Genomic DNA, 17,075 nt, shown 5'->3' on the forward strand with positions numbered 1-17,075 from the left:
ACAAAGATTAACAACCCGCAGCGCCAACAACGCATAACAGCCAACCAAAGAAAACCGCAGGAAAACGTGACCTAAGATCCGACAGCCGCATCTAGAAGATAAAACTCACAGTCACGGAGGGCAAGAGATGGGGCGCTAACACACTTGTTATCAAGTTTCTTAATATGATAGGCTTCTAAACTGACACGTGCAGTCTTGTCTTCGCTCCTACCAAGAATCATGGTCCCTTCAAACCGGGCCACACATCCTGTGCATTTAATGACATGCGCAACTAAATGTGCGTACTTATCGTTCTTATCGTTCTATCGTACTTATCGTAACTCTGGGGCGCAGGAGCCGGAGGTTGCGGGTGGTACTCAGGCATGACCTCCGCAATTTCCTGCTCAATCGCTCGGCGGAGAGGAGGAAGAAGGGTGGTCGACGACTGTTGAACGTGCGGCGGGTGGGCAAAGGCGAGGAGGGAGACCTGGCGTGCAATTTCCTCGCGCACGAATGACTTGACTTCTGCCAGCAACGCGGCCTGGTCAGATATTGCCGCCAAGCCAGCAAGCTCTGCGTCGCGTGATGGGGAGCGACGGGTCATGGAACGCTGCCGGCGGAGCTCCTCGTAGCTCTGGCACAGCGTTATGACCTCGGCCACTGTGCCAGGGTTTTTGGCGAGCAGCATGGTGAAGGCATCGTCGTCAATGCCTTTCATTACGTTCCGGATCTTGTCAGACTCAGACATGGTTCCGTTGGCCTTCTTACACAAGTCGAGGACGTCTTCGATATAACTTGTGAAAGATTCACCGGCCTGCTGAGATCATTCACGTAAGCGCTGTTCGGCTTGCAGCTTACGAACTGCTGGGCGGCCAAAAACGCTGATGACGGCGGTCTTGAAATCGGACCAAGTCGCAAAATCGGACGCGTGGTTGTTGTACCACAAGCTTGCTACGCCCGCGAGGTAGAATACCAAGTTGCTTAACTTGCCTTCGTCCCATTTGTTGGGGATGCTGACGCGCTCGTAAATAGCGAGCCAGTCCTCCACGTCGGTGCTATCGGCGCCAGTGAAGATAGGTGGATCGCGTATACGGGGGACACCGGGACATGTGCTCGTTGCGAGAGGAGGCGTTTGCTGGGCGGCGTCTTGAGGCATGGTAGATGGCAGGGTACGGGATCGGAGCTCCAGGGGCATTGAATGGGAGCAGAGCACTCTCCACCAAATTGTTAAGGTGTTTAATAGACAGCACTCAACGACAATGAGTAATGGCGACAGTCACGGCTAGGCACGAACTCTCTGCACGAGCGGCGTTCTTCTTTCAAGCAACCAAAGACGACGACCCACTAGAAGGCGCTGGAGAGGGTAACCCATTACCATGTCCCAAGGCTTCTCTACAGGGTTTGCATCCCCTGGGAGAGAGTGGACTCGCGACACAGAATGTGCTGGCACAGTTCTTAGCCCAGCACAGTGTCCATGCTCCTATGTGTTCCAGACAGATGCAGGTGCTCTCGTCTGCAACCGGAGACACCTGGTTCTGCAGCAGTCTCCGTCACAAGGTGGTTGTGACCTCGGCAGCTCCAGTCCACTGCCACAAGGATCCCAAAGCCCGCTACAGACTCCAACTCACCCATAGTCTGTGTGCAGCAGTCCAACTGCCAGGGCATTTACTCCTCTACCAGTTGTGTTGCCACTGGTTGCCCCGGCTACTCCCTCAAGACCGCCTGTGTCGGTTGTGCGCACTCGGTTTGGACGTTGCGTTAGGACAGGGGTGTGGCTGAACTTGTGCGGCTGAACAAACGAATGACGTGAGGCATTCGTTATTATGTTATATACCTGAGAGTGAGGTGTTGCTTTGTCATTTTCACAAAAAGGGGGGGGGGCGGATTGTATAGGGCACAAGTGCCAAGCCGGATATGAGGCGCTCTCTAGGATGTAGTATAAAAAGGTGTGTTGCAAATAAACTGGGTCACTTCTGCTGGGCACTTGGAGCGTGTGTGTTGATTTCGGGGCTCTTGGGCTTCGGCGTGCCTCCTCGGCCGCTTCGGCTCGAACCTGCCCACCACAATCTCCTGAAAGTGAGCCGCATAGCCGACAACAGGAAAAGAAGCTTCCTCTAGTTGCCTTGATATGACCCAAAACAAGTCGCAAAACACAGGGTGACTGCCATGTACCTCGCGAATTATGTTTTCTGCTTTCTTGACAAAGGTGTACAACTTGAATACCAGCTGATGAAGGCAGCCTGACTTGAATTCCCTAAGCTCCGTTAGGCAACTTCGAGCGAAATTGGTTCCCATCTTTCCGAGTGTTTCGGGATGAGAATTTAGAATGACATTTCTTGCAGGTGGCACAATGAAGTGGTGATCAGTTTCCCTTTTAGATGCTCGTGCAACCCAGTGCAAACCAAGATGACATTTTTAAGCTGCGTCTCCTATCACACACGTGAAATTGAAAGAACTTCTTTCCAAGCTATCACCATTCGCAAACAATCACGCAAGGAAGCAAGCGAGCATGGAGAAATGTGGTATGCGTTGCGAGTGGCTACGCCTTACATCTCAGCTCACGGCAACAGGTAAAGAAAAATGGAACAGCAGTGCCATCAGTTCACTTTCAGCCATTTGTGACAACTCAAGAGTGGAGCTGTGAAACTGAATTCGTTCTAGAAACATGGGTACCTACTAAACTTGGCACAGTGCCAGTAGTGTCTAATGTAATGTGATATATGTTTTGTTGTACAAAGCGAGATAATATGTCTGGAATTATTGCTTATTGCACAAACTTTTTTTTTCTGATGTGCGTGTGAACATTTGGTTATTTCTTTTTTCTGTGCTGTGCCAGCAGTGTGTCAATCATGTACATCCTGTTCCGGCTTCTTGCTTTTGGGTAGTCAGTACCACAATTTCTGCATGACAAGTGACAGTTTCTAGATTTGCAAAACCAACTTATCGACCAAGCTATCTGTTGCGTGACGGCCACTTTCATCGCCTGTAGTGTTGCTCATTGCCATAGTGTGGATTTTCGTGCATGTCAGGTTTGGACTTTACTCGTTCCACACCACACCTGCTCACAGTGCCACTAAAACCCACTTGATAGAGTGAAAACCCTCACAGTGGCAACCCATGATGCTCACCAGGCGCGGAAGCTTGTTCTTCTGGATTGCCTTCTTGGCTTTGGCTGCAGCCGCCTGTGCCTGGTGGATCTTTTCTGCAAAGGACAACTCACTGAGAATGAGGCTGCAGTTGAGTGCCCACAATGCTCAAAATGGGCAAAAAGAGCGTGCAGATGGATGGGACGAAGAAAAGGATACACAGAACAAGCGCTGCTCTCAACTATGATTTATTGGCATATGCAGATTATTTATACCCAAACGATAAGCATAAAGAACATGTGCAGAGGAGCTGGCAAGGGACCATAACTAGGCAAAATAGAAAAAGCTTTTATACCATGAAGAGACTGCGTAGGAGCGACATAAGATCAAACAAACATACCACTGATTAAGTTTAGTTCTTTTTCGTGTAAAGAAACCGATGTTTGGCTGACGCAGGACTCTCCCTCTTTTTTAAAGGGCCCCTCACCAGGTGACCTAACGAATTTTAGTTAGACATTGCAAGTTGTTGCGAGCCCAATTAAGAGCATTATGCGACAAGAATATTTCTAATCGGTCGGTTAGAAGCTGAGAAAAACAATAATTTGTAGCGGCGCGAAACCATGATGCGAGGAGGCGAGCTGCAAACCCTTGCCGCTCGCCCAGCGTAGCCTTCGCAAGCCAAATCCCTTCCCTGCCCTCTTCGGCACGCGAGCAGGAGGATCACATAACGCATACGCATGAACACGTCATGCGCACAAAATGTCACGAGCGCATGACGTGCCCGAGCCCCAGCCCCCGAGACGCGAGCGGTGTTGTGGCGGCGTTCTTTGAGCTTCATCTCTGCAAGCTATGCCGAATGCATCCTCGCCGATCACTTGGCTTTTCAACCTATTACTGAGCACGAAAGCTGCAACATTTTTACGGACGCGAAACTAGCGGTGTGCGGCATGAACATCTAGTTAGACGCAGGAGGATAAATGAGCCTAATGAGCGCTGGAACGCGGTAGAAAATTAGTTTCGTTGTAAAGGGTGGCGTCTGCACGATGCGCAAAGCGCGAGAACACGAACGCATGCGAAACAGAGGTAGATTAGTCTCGAATCTCGCTGCGATTTGCAGTAAAAATTAAAACAGAAAACGCACACATTCCGTTTGTGTGTTTTTTGTTATTGCTCTCAAGTTTTATTTATCCAATCAAGCAAGAAATTACACCAACTACATGTCGTGTCAAATAATTATCGCAGTGTCACGTGCTACTGTTAGCGACGTCAGAGCACAGTCGTCTACGTAGAGGAGCGATGTCACAGCACTACCATCTACGTAGGGCCGTTCTCTCATGTACGTCATCCCCTCATTCTCTGGACGCGCGGCCGCGAGAAGAAGGGCAAGCGGCGTTCACCTTGAAATTTGACCCATTTACGTGGCGCGTAGCGTTGCAAATTTTGGCAGACGTAATCGTGAACGCCCAGTGCATGCATTGCGCTCGTCAGCTCAAAATTGTCAAACCTGGTGAGGGGCCCTTTAATGTAGAAAGCTTCCGCAAGGTCCTGTGTCATTTGATCAGTGTCTAAAAAGCACAGTCGTATCACTGAACAATGGCTTGCACCCACACGTGTTGCAGTGCGCAGGCAGATTGACATACGTGCAGGTCTTGAAGGTTCCAGAATGTTCTTTCAGGCGTACATAGAGGCAGCACCCCGTTTGCCCGATGTACACTTTTTTACAGGTTAAGGGTATTTTGTACACTACCCCTTGTGCACAGGGCATTTCTGCGTCCCTGTGCTTCACACCACATTTAATTTGGCTAGACCTCAGTTTATCATGCTTTTTGTTCACTATTGGGCACAATTTTCCCAACTTATTTTTGGCTGAAAATAGTACCTGAACATCGTAACGTGACGCCACATTTTTTAACCCATGTGCCATTCTGTGCTTGTAGGGCATGGTGCCACATTTTTTTGACCGCTCTTTTTTTACACTTTTTTGTCCCTTCTTAATCTGACGCACTAGTCCTTCGCAGACGGAAATGATTACATGAGTCGGGAAACCGGCTGCCTGAAGGCGACCCACCTGCTCAGAAAAGCTTTTTTTCTCCCTGGTGCCTACACGACTTCCTAATCGCGGCTCCAAGGCTCGACGTAGCGATGCCCTTCTTCACTATTTTCGAATGCCCCGACTTATAATTAAGGACTTTTTGCAGGAATTGAACCTGGAAGGCCTGTCTAGAAGTGTAGCGAAAGCTCGAGGGTTATGCTTGGAACTGTTTTTCTGAATAAAGACCCACAAACCGGAGCAGACTTTTCGCACTATTGTTTCTGAGAATGGCATGTGGCAGGTAGTTGTTTTAACCTTTCTGCAGAAGCAACTAGAAAAATTAGTAGTGCAAGATCCCTTCATAATAAGGAACACGGAGGTAATTGTTGAAGATTTACACCGTGGAAAGTTTGACGGGTGTACTGCATTCAGTGTTGATGCTGTAGATTTGTATTATTCCCTTCCACAGCGGGAGCTAAGAATTGCGTGAAGGAATGCATTACAGAAAACAACGATCAGCAAAAATTTCAAAATGAGTGTGGTCTGAATGTGGAGACGTTTTTAGAGTTATTTGCAATCGACCTTCATTGTGTGGGAAGGAAAATCGATGGTCCAAAAAGCCGGGGTATGCTTTGGGTCCATGGCGCACCGGTACTGAGCGACATTTTCCTAGGAAAAGTCGACTCAAGCCTAGCCAAGAAGCTTGAAGGGAATGTTGTTCGTGTCGCACGATACGTGGATGATTACTTAATTGTAGTGTCTAAATATGAAGCATCCTTGAATGTCGATAAGATTCTCGAGGTCTTTTGAAACACTGGAAGGCGGCTTAAGTTCACCGGCAAAAAACCGTCACAACATGCAATACAGTTCCTAGACCTAAAGGTAACCTTTTCTAACAACCACCCTTGTTGGGCATGTAACCCCAAATCTGTAAAACCACTCCTTAATTATAAGTCGGGGCATTCGAAAATAGTGAAGAAGGGCATCGCTACGTCGAGCCTCGGAGCCGCGATTAGGAAGTCGTGTAGGCACCAAGGGGAAAAAAAAATTGGCAGATCCCAAGCAGTGTGGGAATTGATGTAATGCGAAGCAGCCAGCAAAGAGCTGCATACATCGTCTTCTTTGTCATTGAGGCTAATGAAGTCATTCATGTCGTGACATCTAGTTCGCCATAACGCGAGATTGTCATACATGCATGCGTGTACAATCTGGTATATGCCATGCTAATGAAACATATATTCTGCTACATATATAGGATGCGTGACCTGCTATTTACAGTGATGCTACCGAGGACTTCTGATTTGGAGCAATTTTAGGAGCAGCAAAATTTCCGTTTTGGAGCACTTTGGAGCAGCAAAAATTTTCATCTTGTAGCACTTTGGAGCAGATAATTTTGCATCTGGGAGCACTCTGGAGCAGCAAATTTTACATCCTGGAGTGCACTACAGAAGCGTATTGCATCAACATTCAAGCACCTGGATATTATTTTGGGGCTCTTATGAAGGCTTGAAATATTTCAATTCATTGCAAATCTCATGGAAAAAATCATCTCAGGAGAACTCCATACTTCACTCGCTAATGAAAAAATAAGGGCTCATGCAGTTGAGTGTTCTGGATTAACCTCTTTGGCGATTATTTTCGACACTAGCAAATAAACAGAACACCGGATCAATAAAATTGCACTTTATGAAATAACACTCCCAATACATCGATGTGGTTATCAGCAGACGTGGTAGACAAACGCCGTGATGTACAGCAGTGCCCAACGTTACTAGAACAAACTCAGTTTCAAAGCTCCGTATCTCCGCCAGCGGAGGAGGGTGGTCCGAACGGCGGTCGCGAGAACTAGCGGCGCTGCAGTTCCGTCTTGCGCCACTATCGGCGCGTCGTCTGCTGCCACGGCATAACGATGCGGTCCGCCGCGCAGTTGCTCATGGAAACTGCGCGGCAACTTTCTTATTGTACTAGTTAGGTAATAATAATAATATCTGGGGTTTAACGTCCCAAAACCAAGATATGATGAGAGACACCGTAGTGGAGGGCTCCGGAAATTTCGACCACCTGGGGTTCTTTAACGTGCACCCAAATCTAAGTACACGGGCCTCAAACATTTTCGCCTCCATCGAAAATGCAGCCACCGCGGCCGGGATTCGATCCCGCGACCTTCGGGTCAGCAGTCGAGCGCCATAACCACTAGACCGCCGTGGCGGGGCTGTACTAGTTAGGTGGATACTTAGGTGGATATACATAAGGTCGTCTGTATGCATTGGCCCGCGTGCGTTGTTCATTGATTGGCTAAGAATCAATGTTCGGTCTATATTGCCACGCCCACTTCTTGTTTTATTTTGATGTATTCGGGTTTGACCAGCAAGGACGGTTATCAACGCTCGACGCTGTCCGCGAAGCAGTGTTCGAGAAGCTTCGCGATTGTAATAGATCGTTTTGGTAAGATTGCGCGCTGCACGCGAATGTTCCAGCTTTGTCGAGAGATAACGCCGCCGCCAGCGATATCGCTGGAAAGTTCGATAGCGCCTGTAAAAAGCCGACGCGCTTGACCACTTGTCAGTTGATCGACGGTCGACGCTCTGTTCGCCGCTATCAGTGTATTGCTGTAGTTTGACTTTCAGTTTCCTGGCCACAAGTTCGGCCAAATAAAGAGTTTCATCTCGGACCTGCTGACTGCTGCCTTCGTCGACGTCACGACCCTGTGACAATATTTGAGCTGTCTACATTGCGCTTAACTTCCAAGCATAGGAGTTTCTAAGCGAATGAGGGTTTTCAGAGTAATTTTTATAACTACCACCACAATTTTAGCCGCTGCCGTCTTATCTAGACCAAGAACAACCCAACACGTTTGTAAAAGCCTTTATAGTGCACAAAGAAGCGTACTTACTCGAGATACAAAAACGTTCTAGAAAAACAGTACTCATGTTTCTACAATTTATTGAAAAAAACTTTCTCGAAAAACATCACCAATGCTTTGCAATGTTTACAAGACACGTTTTCGCGACGGTTAAAGGGATACTGACCCAAAATCGGAAAATTTTACGAGAACTCGGTAAATGGATTCTCAGTGTGCGATTACATCGAATAGATGTCGTCTCTGAGCAATTTTTTTCAGCGGATAGTTGTATTGTCGGTGTCTCATCTTTCTACGTCGCATCCTTCTACGGTGCCTTAAACAATTCGAACAGATCGGCCGTGATGTGAGCACCGAGCAGTTATTCGCGAGTACTCTGTCGCTAGAAGGGTCGTCAGTATTCAACTTCAGTTTTTCAACTTCACCGAGCAGATGTTCCATGCCCGCAGCACTTTACACTGTACGACAGCCGTTTGCGCTTCGTGCTGTAGCCGTTCACTACGCAGTTAAACTGCTCGTCAACTACAATTATCTTTTGCACAAGTAAGTCTCCGTTCCCGAAGCAAAGTATGGGATTGGGCTAGTTGGTATTCCATAATTAAACTGCTCAGCGCAAAAAAATGTGACACGGTACACATAGAAAAGACAAGGACCAGCGCTGGTCCTCGTCTTTTTATGTGTACCGTGTCACATTTTTCCGCTGAGCAGCCCGTTCCCGAGCCGGCGAGTGTAAAATATTCCGCACATCTTGTTCAATACCTCGTCGTAAAATCTCTCGAAAATCCACTGCTTTGAAGGCATAGCGACAGCTGACAACTGATCGAATGTTAGTGTGATGCAACTCTCAGTCTCGGTAGCGTATATAGGTAATCGCCTGCCTTTCGTTTTGCTGTTCTATTTCTGGTGGCTCCTCCAAATTGGGCACTGGGCTTTCGCAGGACGCCGTGCGTTTTGGAGGGGATTTGCGCCTAAACCCCGAATATTTTGGCTTTGAAATGTGGGGTGGAAGTGCTGGGAACAAGCGCGGCACGGCACCTGGCGCGAGTTCCCACTTTCCACGTGAGATCAAAACTTCTTGTCCCGCAACGACACGACGATAGTGCTTTACAATGTCGTCACTCTCAAAATGAACATCACAGACCTTGCATTTCGCGGTAAGCTTTCTATCTTTGCGATGCAAAGCTTGAATGGCGTAGGGTCTTTTGGAGGTCCGAAGAAGTGTCGTGAAGCGGAGTCGCCGTTGCGGTAGCCGCTCTTGCAGCCCGGCGCAAAGCAAGTCGGCATACCGCACTGTGAATCTGTTCGCCCTCGTTACGCTTCGTATATCATGCACGTGTCTTCGCACAAGACGCTAAGCCTGGTCAAGAACAGTCGCAAAAATGACGAGCTAACAAAGCGCAGACAACGCTGCAACCCACGTGCGTTCGTACATCGGCAGCGCCGATCACAACAAGCGCCAGCCGCGGGAGCTAGACGTGACTGCAGCGCCACTAGTTTTCACGACCGCCACGCGGACCGCCTCTCCGGCGGAGCTTTTAAACTGAGTTTGTTCTAGTAACGTTGGCAGTGCCTCAATGCCAATAAAGAGTCACAGTGTCGCTGATGCATTCCCCCAAGACGACTCCAAGGCGAAAGCCAGGTTCTTTTTCCTCTCGATCGACGAGTTGATCCTCCCCCTCCCTCTCTGCAAGCTTTCTGCACCTCACCTGGTTTTGCACTACCTCCATGATCGGCGCACCGATCACGGAAGCAGTGTAAAGCGACGATGTAATGTGATGACGTGATATCACGATATATGACGCCATGATGATGTCACAAGTTTTGACGATCTATGACATGATGATGATGCTATCACATGATGATTATTTTTTGCATCAATCGATTGACGCCGCCAACGATCAATTTTCGTGTTTGATAAAGCATCTAAGGCTTTTGCATTAATATTGCGTATTGAACATTAACAGCCTGGCCGTTAACAACCTGGCCTTACATACGAAACTGTCCTCCACGATGTCACCTCTGTGCTATAGGCGCGAAACAGCTTCACTTATCATCCACTTCACAGAGTGAAATGGCTCCTCAATTTCTTTTTAATTTTTATTGTGATAGCAATTATATGGACGCTCTCGGCGGATTTTTACTGTCGCCGTTACCGTAATTTTTCGTATAAAGTCCAAATTAATAACATCACCACGCGCATTCTAGCCGCGAGTAAAAGCTCGCGAGCGCTGGCGACGAACGCGGCTGAAGCGGAGATTTAACTAGCCAGCTGCCTGTCTCCGTCGCACGGAGAGCGCATGAGATAACATCTTCCCGCATGCGGGCCTGCCGTCGATTGCTCATCAAACAGAGAGGAAACGCCCCGCCCGTCTTTCGTATGGAGCATGAAGGGACGCCAGGAGAGCGGAGGGGGTGGGGGGAGGGGACCGCATCGTTCAAAGGGCGCAGCCCAGGTGAAAATGTGTAACTGGGAATCCAACTGGTTTCAACTGGTGTTAACTGGGATCAAATGGTCCCAGTTGCAGGCCAACTGGCCCCAGTTGATTAGTTGATTCCAGTTGCAATTGGTTCCAGTTAGCAGCTGGTCCCAGTTACAACTCAACTGGTTCCAGTTGATTCCAATTGCAACTGGTTCCAGTTAGCAGCTGGTCCCAGTTACAACTCAACTGGCCACCAACGGGAACCATGACCAGTTGAACTGGAGGCAGCTGGTCTCAGTTGGAAACCATATCCAGATATATTGGAAGCAAATGGTCCTAATTGTACGCTAACTCGAAGTGCGGCCAGTTACTCTGGTTGTACGATTCTTCACAGTGAACGAAAAAAAAAAATGAACTCGAATGTATACGACGTAGCATTGCTGGACTTGAGGGAATGGGTTTTATCCAAGAGTTTTTTGTGTCATACTCACAGAAGGGTACCTGATCATTGGCCTAGTATTGTAAGGGGCCGTTATGAACACAGATGATAGGACGATGAGAGAATAAGAAAATAGCGTCTCATGGTTTGCTAAGGAATTATCTTTTCTTGTTTAGACGCCATCCTCCTCTTCGCGTTGTTTTAACCCCATTACAATAATATAAACAGTCTTACCTGACCTGATATGTATTTTTTAAAAACGTGTATTATCGTTGATTATTCCGTTGCGCAAATCCGCAACACAGTGCACTCAAATGTAGGCTTGTTTTAGCATCAGTACTGCTGTCATTAGCTGTTGTCAATCTTTTTACGTCCATCGCGGATACCCGCAGGCGAAGCGGGCCCGACTGACGTCGGGGTGTTAATATTGCCGTTGTCTCACTGAGAGCATGTCTGCTCGATTGGCTTGTGTGCAGCACAGCGATTACTTCCGTACGTACGAGAAAGAAAAATCGAGCAGAGCCGAGAGCTACCATTTCCGAGGCTGCCGCCGACAAGCTGCTACGATGCTGCCGACACAGACGCACGCCACACTCTCTCTGCTCTCTCCCCAACTACCTCGACAGCCGTCACATCAGTTTCGTATCTCATACACTCAAACGAATGAAGCAGTAAAGTAATGAAACATAAAGATTACACATAAAATAAACTGAAAAGAATTAATTTTTCCTGCCAATTCCGCACTATTTAATGAAAGAAAGAAGCTCGATAATAAAGGCAGAAAATTTAGAAACACAGCCATGCTAGTTTCGTACACCACATGTGTACGAGGGCTAGCTGCCGAGTGGTCGAAGTGTTCTGTGGTGGTGGTCCGTGGAAGCGGTGCTTAGTTGTGCTGTTTTTCAAAAGGAATGTGCAGTCACGGCGTGCGTAATTTAGATTTTGTCGAATAAGGTGTTCGACAGTTTCATCTCTGGAAGTCTTTATGGGTGAACGCCGGACAAGTGTTTTTTCCTGTGACAACACAGATATGTGGATCCATTGTGTGCGGAATGCTGTGCAAGCCTGCGCCTTGTCGGCGATGTAGCCGTTTGAAGGTAACTATATATCACTTATGCTTCGAGTGCTAGTTGTTCAATATCCTAGAGAACATCTAGATATAATGCAATGCAAGGTGTTTTGAGTGTTCAGACGTAGGAACGCCGCATTGTAAACAAGTTCTTTTGGCACTGCTCTGTAATATGTTTGTTTAGGGATTTGTGCGGAGTGCTTGCTAATTTTCTGCCATTTCTTTTGGAGCATCACAGAAAACGAGTGCCGTGCAATACTTGTATTTTGAACGGCATGCTAAATAACTATAAAGTATACTTGTGCAAATTCGTAGCTCCGTCCGCGACTTTTAAAGAAAGCACAAAGGAGCCCGTATTTTGCACTGCAAATGGATATTCCCGAACCTGTTGCATCTGTAGGTACATACATTCGAGTGGAAACAAAGATGCTTTTGATCGCCTTACTGCCTGTAGTTCTTATGTTTTTGCCGCTGAGGTAAGCAACTTAATTAAATCGGATTACATCCGGCATGATCTCTGGAATAGTGTTCGTAGTGTGAATTTTTAGAAGGCTGGTCTGCTGCGTATAATAAATTGATATGGCTATTCTGAGACATGCCTGTAACATATGTTACCTCTCATTTTGCAGGAACGTTCTCACATTGGTCACGGGTACGTGAATCTCACGGAAAAAATTCAGGATTGCTGCCAAACACTAAAAATTTGAGTGTTGCGTAATGTTTGTATCATAAACATTTGATGATTCCAAGGTTGTTTTTTTTTTATCTTGCACTGGAGCCCCAGTAATTAAATAGCCACATCAGGTTTAATTTTTAATGAGACCAGCTTCAGACAGTAGTTCCTAATGGGACACCATTTGCAACGGACAACTGGCTCTTATTGAGATCTCTGTAAGAGCCACTGGCCCCCGCTGGGACCCACTGCCAACTGGTCCCAATTGCAACTGGAAATAACTGGGACCAGATGAAGCGGTTTATGGCAGGATTCCCAGTGGGGACCAGTTGTCAGTGGGTACCAACTGGGACCAGGTCAAGTGGTTTATGGTCAAATTCCCAGTTGGGACCAGTTGCCAGTGGGTCCCAGTTGGGAATTCGGTCCCAGTGGGTCCCAACTGGGAATTTGACCATAAACAAGTTGAACTGGTCCCAGTTGGGGCCAGTTGTTTCCAGTTGTAATATTTTCACCTGGGAGTCGCTTGCGCGCGCGCTATCTCGGGGCATCAGGAGACGGCTCGTAAACTTGCTGTGCTCTCAACGCTTACTTCGTGTTTAGATAACTCGGAGCACGAAAACGCTTCGGTTCCTGGAGCGGCCATATTCCCTTAAACCAGCATTTTCTTGAGTTACGCGAGATCGGATCCAAAAGAGTTAGCTGCTATAGCCTTGCTTCGTTTAACAATACAATTTGTTGGTATTGCATTTATTGCTTCGCCCTTAAGCGAAACTGTGAGTTTTTTTAACCGTCAGCTATTGACCTCCAAAGCGAGGGGCGGACGTGTAACATGGCGTAGCCGCTTCACTGTGGGCCGTGAGCGACGGGCCCGCTACTGACAGCTGCGCATTTACGGCTGCTCCGACCAGGAGATATGCTTTTATTAAAGAGATGACATTTTTTAAAAAAAAAAGCAAGCAAAAATTCGAATTGTAGCCCTAGCACGTGAGCTCGAAAGAGCAGGGCCTTTTAGGTGCTATTTACCGCAGAGTGATTACAAACTCGGATGTGCTGGTGGAAGGAATTACGAAAAAGCTCTTCTGGATGAAGATCCATGGATAAAGTATAACTGAGGAAAAGTGTCAACGCGTTCACACCGTTCGCGTGCTCTTCCATAAACGCGAAGCAAGGAAAATTCGATATTGTTCCATATATCTATATACTGCTAGCGATCCCAGATTTCATTCCGTGATGTCCAGAAACAGAAGTGACAGACATTTTAGCGGCACGCATGTAGTTATTACTGAACATTGCTTTCCTTGCGTGCCGTGCGACGCTTGAAACGAGCTATCAGCAGCGTTTCTGGAACAGAAGACGTATGCCGATGAATCGCCGTCGCACTTTCTCGCTACCGATAGGCCTAGACGTCACAAAGCCTCTGCGGAGAGCGCGTTTTGCTGACGGGCTGACTTGCAGAACAGAAGCTGTGTCGGCACCGTGCATGGCATCGTGGCTTACTCGGGGCACACGCGCGAGCGCTATTTATTCAGCGGAATAATTCTTGATCCATGGTCGCGACTATGGCAGCCCCAAGATCAAACTGCACATGTTCTGACGCGCCGTCGGTGCGATTGCCGGTGATAGACGCCCCAAAACCCGAGACTTTGGCGCAGTTTGGCGCAATTTTCGTCGATATTATCAGGATGGCGCAGTAAATACAATTTGGCACACTTTGGCGCAGGGGTGGAATCACTGTATTTATGTTCGGCACTCCTGTCATGCCATGCCAATTTAGGTATATAGCCAGTTAACAAAATGACCGCGAGTGCACCATGACCGTGGCATCTAAATCATACCTACGTGACATGCATGATTTTCGTGTTACCACCTGTTATTTATGTTCGCCACACAGACGTCGCGCAATACCAATTTTGATCTATATCAAGCTAGCGAAACGGCCGCCAGCGCACCATGAGCGTGGCACGTTAGTCATGCTGTAAATGACATACGTGTTACGATTTTCATGTTAACTCCTGTTATTTGTGTTCGAAACAGTCACGTCGTGCAATACCAATTTTGGTATATATCAACTAGCGAAACGGCGCGCACCATCAGCGTGGCATGTAAATCATGCTGTACATGACAAGGGTGTCATGATTTTCATGTACACCAAAATTGGTATCTCGCGACGTGACTGTGTGCCGAACACAAGTAACAGTTACTTGTGTTCGGCACACAGTCACGTCGCGAGATACCAATTTTGGTGTACATCAAGCTACCGAAACGACCGCCAGCGCACCATGAGTGTGGCACATAAGCTGTACATGACATTAGTGTCATGATTTTCATGTTAACTCCTGTTGTTTAGGTTTGTGACACAGTCACATCGCGAGATACCAATTTTGGTGTATATCAAGCTAGCGAAACGGCCGCCGGCGCACCATGAGCGTGGCACGTAAGTCATGCTGTGCATGACATGCGTGTCATGATTTTCATGTTACACCTGTTATTTGTGTTCGTCACACAGTCACGTCGCGCGATACAAATTTTGGTGTATATCAAGCTAGCGAAACGACCGCCAGCGCACCATGAGCGTTGGCACGTAAGTCATGATGTACATGACATGCATGCCATGATTTTCATGTTACTACCTGTTATTTGTGTTCGTCACACAGTCACGTCACGCGATACAAATTTTGGTGTATATCAAGCTAGCGAAACGACCGCCAGCGCACCATGAGCGTGGCACGTAAGTCATGATGTACATGACATGCGTGTCATGATTTTCATGTTAATTCCTGTTATTTATGTTCATCACACAGTCCCGTGGCGAGATACCAATTTTGGTGTATATCAGGCTAGCGAAACGGCCGCCAGCGCACCATGAGCGTGGAACGTAAATCATGCTGTACATGACATGCGTGTCATGATTTGCACTTTAGGACCTGCCACTTATGTTCGTCATACACTCTTGTCACGCCATACCAATTTAGTTATATAGCAAACTAACGAAACGGCCGCAAGAGCACCAAAACAGTGGCATGTAAATCATGTTGTTCATGACATGGATATCACGATTTTCATGTTATGACCTGCCATTTATGTTCGTCATAAAGTCATGTTTCGCCATACTAATTTTGGTATAAATCCAATTAACGAAACGGCCAGGAGAGCACAAAGTCGTAGGCGGCTAGATAGATAGATAGATAGATAGATAGATCTCTAAGTTGCAGAAGTTCGCTAAGAAATGCTTCGCATTTAAAAAGCTTTTCTGAGCAGGTGGGTCGCCTTCATGCAGCCGGTTTCCCGACTCATGTAATCACTTCCGTCTGTGAAGGACTAGTGCGTCAGATTAACCCTTTGAGGGTCGAAATTTCTAGAAATTCAGTCCAAAATGTGTGATTTTTTATTGCTGAACTAAATTCTTCAGACGATTCTATTTAAGAAAAAAATTGTCTAAAACTTTTTTTCGTGACTGTAAAGTGACAAAAAAATAATTTTTGTTGCTGAATACACATGGTTTATTTGTAGTCTGCATTGTCCCGCCGCGCACGCTTTTCAGATGTCGCTCCTTGATCGTCATCGGAGTCTGAACTCGTCAGAAAATCCTCGTCTGACAAACTGAAATCCAATGAATCAGATTCTGATACAGCACTTGGGGAATAGTCCGCATCGGAAGAAACGCTGCTTGAATCACCGGCAGCAGAGCAACCGGCGCGCGCTTCCTTAGCGTAAGCAAACTGCGTCAGCGCACGAAAGAAGACTCTATGGTTGTGTGCCCGTCCGGAAAGCAAAACGAGTCAAAAAGCTACAGTAATCCTTTGTCTTATCGCCAACAAGACGTACTTAGTTTTTCCGAGACCCCGAAACAGGAAACGCAATCACGGCGGCGTCGTTTGTGTAATTTAGCGCCGCACGGAAACATGTAATCGCGCCCCGGGGAGCAATAAACGAGAGAGTAAGAAGCGGTCACCCTTTGAGAGATCTGAAACCAAACAGCCATCAGCTCTGCGGGCGCAAGAAGCGAAAACCACCCGAAGGACGAAACCGAAACCAGCCGTTCCAATGCGCTACTGAAAGCTGCCACTCCGCTTTGGAAAGCAAAAAAAAAAAAAAGACCGAGAGACATCGGAGCATGAAAAACATCCCACGTATTGCCGAAGCGTGGCAGTGCATTCCAAGCAAGAGAAATGATCGAAGAAGGCGCGCGTTTGGGTACACTCGGTTGCGCAAGCTATTCGCCGCGAGATCGACCTATAGGAGGCAGCACCGTCGCCGCATTACACTGGCGAGCGGGCTGATGGGAAGGGCGTGAGCTGCTTCCGCTTCCGTCGGCCATGATCCTGGCTAGAGTGTACTAGAACTGTCGAGTGGTGTGAACGCACCTCGCCGCCTGATGCCTTCCGCCATAGAGTTAATATACTGACTCTAGAGGAAAAGCTGGGCCGTGAGACTGCTAACCACAAGATCGCTGACATCTTGGAACGTTGCCATTCTTGCCATTGCATATCAATCCTAAAGAGTCATTTGCACAATTA

The 17,075-nt window shown here is 47.4% G+C and overlaps 1 protein-coding gene across 2 annotated transcripts in view; it reads right to left on the bottom strand.

The window, feature by feature from the left end:
* Positions 1–17,075, bottom strand: part of LOC119395155 (nuclear factor related to kappa-B-binding protein) — a 755,896-nt gene that overhangs the window by 46,459 nt on the left and 692,362 nt on the right. For both annotated transcript variants that reach the window (XM_037662442.2, XM_049415825.1), the window contains exon 16: positions 3,108–3,181. In XM_037662442.2, coding sequence (XP_037518370.2) covers positions 3,108–3,181 — 74 coding nt within the window. The remainder of the gene's footprint in view (positions 1–3,107; positions 3,182–17,075) is intronic.

This window comes from Rhipicephalus sanguineus, chromosome 5 (genome assembly GCF_013339695.2).
Source record: "Rhipicephalus sanguineus isolate Rsan-2018 chromosome 5, BIME_Rsan_1.4, whole genome shotgun sequence".
Taxonomy (NCBI): domain Eukaryota; kingdom Metazoa; phylum Arthropoda; class Arachnida; order Ixodida; family Ixodidae; genus Rhipicephalus; species Rhipicephalus sanguineus.